At 45.8% G+C, this 8,446-nt stretch overlaps 1 protein-coding gene across 1 annotated transcript in view; it reads right to left on the bottom strand.

The window, feature by feature from the left end:
- The window catches only part of tg (thyroglobulin), a 34,237-nt gene extending 26,863 nt beyond the window's left edge, over positions 1-7,374 (bottom strand). Inside the window, exons 1-13 of the mRNA XM_015024699.1 lie at positions 7,275-7,374; positions 6,907-7,015; positions 6,029-6,126; positions 5,383-5,535; positions 5,151-5,307; positions 4,523-4,629; positions 3,810-3,953; positions 3,061-3,246; positions 2,495-2,979; positions 1,408-1,789; positions 1,289-1,321; positions 936-1,169; positions 132-236 (exon numbers count right to left, since the gene is read on the bottom strand). Coding sequence (XP_014880185.1) covers positions 132-236; positions 936-1,169; positions 1,289-1,321; positions 1,408-1,789; positions 2,495-2,979; positions 3,061-3,246; positions 3,810-3,953; positions 4,523-4,629; positions 5,151-5,307; positions 5,383-5,535; positions 6,029-6,126; positions 6,907-7,015; positions 7,275-7,344 — 2,263 coding nt within the window. The 5' untranslated portion in view covers positions 7,345-7,374. The remainder of the gene's footprint in view (positions 1-131; positions 237-935; positions 1,170-1,288; positions 1,322-1,407; positions 1,790-2,494; positions 2,980-3,060; positions 3,247-3,809; positions 3,954-4,522; positions 4,630-5,150; positions 5,308-5,382; positions 5,536-6,028; positions 6,127-6,906; positions 7,016-7,274) is intronic.
- Positions 7,375-8,446: the final 1,072 nt, after the last annotated feature.

Below are 8,446 nucleotides of genomic sequence, written 5' to 3'. Positions count from 1 at the left end.
GTGTGTGTGTGACCTCTAGGTGTGTGTGTGTGACCTCTAGGTGTGTGTGTGACCTCTAGGTGTGTGTGTGTGACCTCTGGGTGTGTGTGTGTGACCTCTGGGTGTGTGTGACCTCTGGGTGTGTGTGTGACCTGTGCTGTGGTAACACTGTGTGAGCCTCCAGTTTCCGGCGGCGTCACACTGTGGAGTGAAGAGCTGGTAGGAGAGACGATGAGGAGGAAGCAGCATCAGAAGAGCTGAGGAAGAGCCAATGATGTCATCAGTGATGTCACTAATTCATATTCACTTCCAATGTGTGTTTGTTGTGGCAGTGCTAAAGTTAGGCCTTCAGTTTTTATTTGATCCTTTATTTAGTATCCTTTTCTGGTGACACTTTATTTGAAGGAGGTGAATAGGTTTCACCTGTCATGAACATGAATAAGCCTTCATGAATATTTATGACACACCTAACCCTAAGAAATCATTACTGATATAAATTTGTTATAAAAGTATTACTGATTGCACTTTAAAAATGAGGTAACTTTATGTTACTAAAGGTAAAGTTTAATCAGTAATGATTACCTGGTTAATGTCAAGTTGTCATAACAAAGACATTTTGAATAATGTCAACTTTGTATTAAAAATGTCATAATTTACCAAATGACGCTTTATGACATAAATATCATAAATATTCATGAAGACTTATTCATGAAGACTTATTCATGTTCATGACAGGTGTTATGTCACCCCCTTCAAATACAGTGTTACCTGTTTGCCTATAAAAAACTATGAAACTATTCTTTTCTTTTTCGTTTTTTTTTTGACGAACTGAATAAAACCATAAAATATTTCTCTAAACTGTTTCTCCAAACAAACTCAAACTTTCTGCAGCGTAATCTGTAGATACATCTGATATTTCAGGTTAAATTCCTGCAGTTTGTGTCTCTGCAACTCACTGGAGGAAGCAGCCAATCGCAGCGCAGATCTGGAGCGACTAAGCAACCTCTCTGACACCTTCAGCTCCTCTGATTGGCTGAGCTGCAGCTCCTCCTCTGACTGGCTCAGACTCAGACCTTTGGCCAATAGAAAGCCGTATCCCACAGGTAAGTGGGTGGAGTTAGAGAGGAAGACGAGGCTGTCCACTTCCTGTCTGAATGCTGTGACCTCAGCGAGTGCCTTGGAGCAGCGACCTGAAAGGTCAAAGGTGAAGGAGATGTCACTGACATTCTGATGGAGCAGAAACTACAGGAAGTGAGGTGTGTTCAGACAGGAAGTGAGGTATTTCCAGGTTAAAAGTCTCTGCTCTCACCTGACTGAAGCTTCAGCGTTTTATTCTCTGGACCTGAAACAACAAATTCAGTGATTCACTGAAGAAGAAGTGAATGAATTAAAGTTACTGTTCCTTCATGGTAAATAAACAGGCCTCACATGTGACAGCGCCCCCTGTTGGCCCTGCAGCCATCTTCCTCCCCTCAGCATCCACGCAGAAGCAGCGATCTCCGACGCACTGAAGTGGCAGGAAGTCTCCGTCCTCTGAACACGCCGGAATGTGGATCTCGGCTCCGGCGGCCATGTTGGATTTCACCTTCATGGCATTGGCTCTGGCCATCTCGCAGCTGGTCGGGCAGCGCGGCGGCCAGCCGGCGGTCCGTGACCCCGGTGCCTCCTGACCCTGCAGGTTGACGCACCAGCACTCTGCGTCCCGACACTGGACCGGCTGGTAGCCCCCGCTGAGCGAGCAGCGGGGGACGAAGAGGGACGAAGAGTCGTCCTCTTCCTCAGAGCAGGACCTCAGAACTCCAGCCAGGACCTGAAACGGGACGGATAGTTACTCCTGAAGTCTGCTCAGTGGAACCCGAGTTTAAGGTTCTGACCCAACTCCCCAACATATCGCACTGCCGGCGTTTACTGTCCAGGAAAGGAGGGAATCGCCATGGCAACCAGTGATCAGCATGCTTTGGGTCAGAGTTAATGTATTAGCTGTGGCTAACACTAAGGCGCTAATCAAATCTGTTTCACTAACGCTAATGAGCTATACCAACATGGTAATTAGCTGAAGCTAATGCTAAATTGCTAATTTAAACTACATTGATGTCCACTATAAGTAGATAACACAACATGAGAGAGGAAAGGAAACTACTGATTAAACTCTTCAAAACAAGAGCGTCAAAATAAACGTCTAACTCCTTGAAAAACTCTTAAGAGCCGATGACTAAAACTTCAACACAGATGCTTAAATTTTAATTTAGGGAAACCTAAGTGCGCTAAACATTTTCAAAGTTAGCAAAAGCGCTAAGCTGAAAGTTAGCTCTGCTAGCAGCGGATTAGCAGATGTGTGTACCCAAAAGGTTCTGACCCGTTCTATATGATGTACTGTACTGAAAGGAGGGAATCACCATGGCAACCTGTGATCAGCATGCTGTGGGTCAGAGCTGATGTACTGGACTCATTGTGGTCAGAACTTATTGCTAAATGTTGGTGTTTCACGGTTTGTTAACAGGTTCTGATGTCAGACCTGCTGCAGTGAACCAGAGGGGGCGCCGCTGAGAACCATCAGTGTTTGCCTCAGGGCGGACAGGAAGGCGGGATCTTCCAGGGCCCGGCTCACGGCCCGGACCAGGTCCCGGTTCTCTTGCAGGCTCTGAGCGGACAGCTGGTCCACCCCCACGGCTCCTCGAGGTCCCAGCACCCCGGTGTAGTTAAAGGCCGCCACATTCTGCAGGAACTTCCCTCCAAACAGGTTCTCCTGGAGGCGCTGGGCCGGGGAGCGGGTCAGCGCCTCCAGAGCTCCGCCCACTGAGGGGAAGAGACCCTGCAGAACCTCAACCAGCCGGGACAGGAAGGAGGTCGGGTCCGAATACCCCAGAACCCTGAGAGGACGCAGGAGGGACAAACATAAAGTTGCTGAACCAGAGGACGCCTGAGGGGGACGGACCAGACCCGAGAAGAGCTGGGACAGAGCCAGACGGCGCTGGGCGGGGCAGTCAGCTGGACCAGAACCTGGAGGCGGAGTTAGAGGAGAATCAGTTCTCCGTTTGGACCGAGAGCAGCAGCCGACCAAATGATGCAGCTCATCCTCACCACAGACCAGGCCGTCTCCGGGCCGCCGCGTCCCAGTAAGCTCCCTCCCTGTGGGGTCCACGCACCAGCACAGCGCCCCCTGCTGGCACTGCTTCGCGCTGAAGCGACCGTCAGCTTCACAGGATGGGACGAAGACGCTGGACGACTCCAGGGCCGCCCGCCGCTCCTCCTCACAGGGAGACGGACCTGATGGGGACGCAGGACAGATCTCAGACCTGCTGGGACTGGGTCAGAACCGGTTCAAACCAGTTCAAACTGGTTCTGACAAGTAAAATCTGGTTCAAACCAGTTCAAACGACTTCTAATTGGCTCAAACTGGTTGAAACAGTTCAAACTAGTTCAAATTGTTAAGTTTGGATCTAATGGAGACAGGAGGAAGGTCTCAGACCTGCTGAAACTGGTCAAAACCAGTTCAAACTCATTCAAACTGGTTGGAAAACTGGTTCAAACAATGTTAAACAAGTTTTATCACTAGTTCACATCAGAAACTGATGACACTGGATCAAACCGGTTGAACCAGTTCAAACTCAGTAACAACACCAGTTCAAACTGGTTGAAACCTATTCAAACCATTCAAATTGATCTAAACTGGTTAGAACTAGCTGCTTCAGACCAGTCCAGGCTGGTTCACACCAGTTCAAACTGGTTCTAATAAACAGTTAATGTCAAATTAAACCTTTTAATTTAAAACTGGATCAAGTTTTTAAGTCCAGCATAAAGTTCATGTGGATATTTTTAAGTCTGTTTACATCTGAAGTGTCCGCTGAGGGCGAGGCGAACTCCCAGCATCCTCCTCTGCAGGACTCTGTAGATGTTGGTCTGAGCGAAAGAGTGAGCAGAGCGGGGACCGGAAAACGCCGAGTCGTACACCTCAGACATGAGCAGCTCCACACCTGGACAGGAAGGTCACACCTGCATCGTTACATCATCTAAACTTTTCAACCTGGAGCCACAGACGTCCTGCTGCCATCAGCCAACGCCCGGCGTCATTCTGCTGGTTTCCTGAAACTGAGCCGGATTTCTGAGGTTGAGGAGGGATCTGTGGGCCCACCGTTCCAGAAACTCAAGCCAAAACCATTTGGATTCTGAGCTTTAGACGTGGGTCCAAAGCTCCGAATCCTGGACCTGAGTGGAACCGGACAAACAGAAACTTCTGGAGAAACAGTGTCACTATCCAGAGTGAATACATAGCTTTAAGCTCAATATTTAGCTTGCTAAATAAATATTTACCTACTAAGTTAAAGAAAATGGAAGGAACTAAATGATTGAACCTGGGTCCAGTTCTGGTGACTCACCTGGAAAATGGACCCAAAAGGTCCAAACTGGTTCAGGAAAGCATAAAACAGGCATTAAAGTTCTTCAATTAGCTCCCAGAACATCATGGACTGTGACTGAAAGCCAGACCTGTACAGGAATCCGGTCAAAGTGTCTGGGACCAGAACCAGAACCCGGGTCAGCTCACCTGTCCCCTGCAGCTCCCTGCCGCGGCTGTCGGAGCAGAAGCAGTACGAGGAGACGAGCGGGAAAAACTTCCTGAAATTCCTGAAGGTCTCAAACGCCTCTGGAGAGCTGGAGCATAAAGCAGAACATTTGACTCTGCAGACACTCAGGTGAGCTGCTACCTGCTCAGGTGAGGTAGGCAGAGAACCCAAAACTACACTAACAGCAGCACCACTTCAACATGTTTTTACTCAAGTAAAAGCAAAAAGTGTCCGTCCAAGAAATTACTCAACAGTAAAAAGTAAAGTACAGATTATCAACCATTTAATATTTAAAAATACATCATCAGACAAACCAAAATACAAGGTTAAGTGGAAAGTTATGCATCTAAAAGGCGAAAATGACAATAATTCATAAAAGTACATTTTGTTCAAAAAAAGTTACTCAGGTAAATTTGACTAGTTACTACAAAACTCGGTGAGGACAGGCAGACAGGGTTGGGTAGTAACCAGGTGGATTTACTCAGGACAGGCGAGGACAGGTAAGAAAGGTGAGGACAGATGAGGACAGGTGAGGACAGGTGAGGACAGACGAGAAAGGTGAGGACAGATGAGAAAGGTGAGAGCAGGTGAGGACAGGTGAGCCGTTACCTGCTGAAGGCCAGCAGCAGGTCCAGCTCCGTTCTGTCGGTCGTGTTGATGAATTTACACTGAACAGGCAGGAAGCTGCCGTCTGCGGCGCACTGAGGAGGTGAGGAAGCCGAGGAGTGAAGCAGGCGCCTGGACCTCACCTCGCAGCTGCTGGGACCTAAAGGTCAAAGGTCGCAGTGAGTCAGGCCTGCGTTCTGCAGCAGGAAGGAAGGGTTCTGTTGTGGATACGCACATCGACGCGGGATGCTGGCCTGTCTGGTGCCGTACAGCTCCATGCCGTCCTGGTCCACGCACCAACAGCGCCCCCTGGAGTCGCACTGCACCGGCTCAAACAGACCAGAGGGGGCGCACTGCAGCAGCGACTGCAGCTGGCATGGGGTCGGACCTGGAACCGGACAGCTTCAGAATCTTCCTCCTTCCCCCAGAAAGTCAAACTAAAGAGCTAAGCATGGAGTCATCAGATCTGAGAAAGGGACCAGCGCTTCCTCTGATTTAGCTCCAGTTTCTTAACATCACCTTTCCTGTTCCCATAGAAACAAAACCAAACCAGCTGAATCATATGATGTTTTTCATGAAATTCACAAAACTGAAGCCAACTGTTTTTTTCTGGTTTATTATCGTTTTGACATGACATTTGGGGGCCTGTCTGGGATCGAACTCGCAAACATTAATACCTTAAGCATCAGATTTTAACCTTTTAATGGCTTCTGAAAACAGTTGAGAAGATGTTTCATTTCATTTGGACTCTTTTATATTAAAACATTTAAACTAAAGCTCAAACTCATTCTGCCTCTTGAAACAAGACTTTTGAGTTTCCTGAAGTGAATGAAAATGCAACATGAAACATTATAAATGTAATTTTGTGGGTTTTTGCTCACAGTGAGGAATGGAGTTGTTGGTTCGAGTCCCGGTGACCTCCTGACCTTCAGAGTCAACACACCAGCACTCCTGACTCTGCCCACTGCACTGCACAGACCTGGAGGGAGGAAACCTCACACTGTTAAAATGAAGCAGAAACTGGATGAAAGTTATTAAACACCTCTGCAGAATAAAAACTAAAATATGTTCTTTAGATATGCAGAGGTTCTGCTTGGTGATGTTTGTAAAATTACCAGCAATAATATGGGTCTTTTAGCCTGTACTAAGAGGAAAAAAGGTTATTTATGGACATGACAGTGTCTTACTAAATATTTGGTTAGTGAGCTAAATATGTAGCTTCAAACTAATTTTTTAGCTTTAAATACGCTGAATATGTAAATATGAAGTTAGCAAGCTAAATCTTTACCTGATTAAACATCAACGACCAAGCTAAATGTTGAGTGCAGAAATCTAATATTTAACTTAATAATTAAACATTTAGGCTAGAGCTAAATATTGAGTTAGCAAGCTAAATGTCTGGCTAAGAGGTAAATATTTAGCTAAAAAGTTAAATCTTTAGTTTCAAACTAAATATTTTGTTTGAATGTGAACATTTTAACTTCATGCTATTTTGTCAGCAAGCTAACTTTTGAATGTACAAGCTAAACTTTTAGCTTGAAGCTAAACATTTAGTTTGAAGCTACATATTTAGCTTGCTAATTCAATATTTAATAATTAATTTAAAATTTGGTGACATTTATAAATGAATGACAAACATGGTGGAAATATGAGTGAAAATTAAAGCTGTTAACATCAGACAAATTTTGAAAATGTCATCTCATATATTTCATCCAGAAAAGTGGGGAGAGATGAAATGAAGATGTTGCGCTGCAGATACCTGAAGCTGCCATCCTCCAAACAGTGAGGAACCTCTTCCTGTTTGGTTCCCACGGCAACGCTCCGCAGTATCTCGCATCTGCTCAGCGCCTCCGTCTCCAGCTGGTACTCTGACAGTGAAAAGCACCAACATGCTGGATCCACTCAACTCTCCCTCATCCTTACTGATCACGAGCGAACCCGAGCAGATAAACCAGAACCTTCTGCTGAAAACACCAGTTTGCTCCAAACAAGCTCATTTTTAGAGATAAAAAAAACTGTAATTAAACGCAAAAACAATCATTCAAATGGTTTCTTTCTTTGCGAACAGACCAACCTGACCGAACCGAATCATCAAAACCAGACGGACAGACAGACAGGTGTGTTTACCTGAAGCCCTCCCGTCCAGCAGGGCGGCGCTGCAGACCAGGATCCACACCATGCAGAGCAGCCTGGCCATCGTCTCTGTGTGCTTCACCACAGAACTGCTGCTTATAAACCCGAACACCTGCTGAGTCACAGAGCCAACATGACATCTTCATCCCTCCTCCTCCTCCTCACCTGGCCGCTCAGGTGGAGCCGCAGCTCCTTGGCCACGGCTGAGGGGGCGGGGTAACAGGCTGTGCAGCGCTCTGATTGGACGAGAGCCTCTCTGGAGCTCCTACAGTTCAGGTTCACAGGCGGATCAAGAGTCTGACTCAGCAGGATTACAGAGATTCAGCGTCAGCATGGAAGAGATGGAGAAAGAAAACAAACTGCAGCTTTTACACAGAAACTGCTGGAAACCAGGATCATTCATTTATTCAGCTCCTAAAGGTCAGAAACACATTTCAAACCGGAGTTCAGGGTCTCCAACAGCAGAGATCTGAAGTCCTCCTAACTTCCAATCATTAAATAAACATAATTAACTATAAAATACTAAACTGTTGCATCAGAAGCAGCTGCAGTTCAAAGTTCATAACTCAGACACAGAAACTGGGAAATTTAAAGGAGATTCAGTTTTTTTTTTTTTTTTTTTTTTTTCCCATATCTTGACTTTTCAGGCATCCCGTAGAAGCAGCAGGCCTTAAAAACAGGAGCGTGTTTGACTTTCAGCCATTTGGGTTGAAAGATTTAACTTTTCCAACTGAGGTCCATTTCTACACTGTGAGGACCACCTTATGGGGCCCATTCTCAAACTATTCTAATGAACATTTAACACTCGACCTGGAAGACATTTAAAATATCCAAATAAATAAACAGAAACTACAAAATAAAAAGGAATTATGAAGTCTCTGGTCTCAACTAAAACTTTTTCTTAAAACAATTTTCATGCAAATGGAAACTGAGGATGGGAAGGCGACAACAGGACAGGTGCAGGTTCCAGGTCAATGTCAAGCTACAGAAAGTCAGAGGTGCAGGATCAGGCATCAAAACTCAGAAATAACAGCATGTGAAGCCAAAGGACAACTGATGAGTTCACAATGCCTCAGTCAGTTCAATGTCTTATCTATAAACCTTCACCTCAATCTGTCTTTACTCATTAGTGAAGAAAAATCTCCATTTAAAATACCAACCCATCT

Source organism: Poecilia latipinna, unplaced genomic scaffold (genome assembly GCF_001443285.1).
Source record: "Poecilia latipinna isolate Pla-1442-1.1 unplaced genomic scaffold, P_latipinna-1.0 Scaffold3771, whole genome shotgun sequence".
NCBI classification, from domain to species: domain Eukaryota; kingdom Metazoa; phylum Chordata; class Actinopteri; order Cyprinodontiformes; family Poeciliidae; genus Poecilia; species Poecilia latipinna.
Note: the sequence above shows the minus strand (reverse complement) of the source record. Positions and strands in the feature narration are given on the sequence as shown.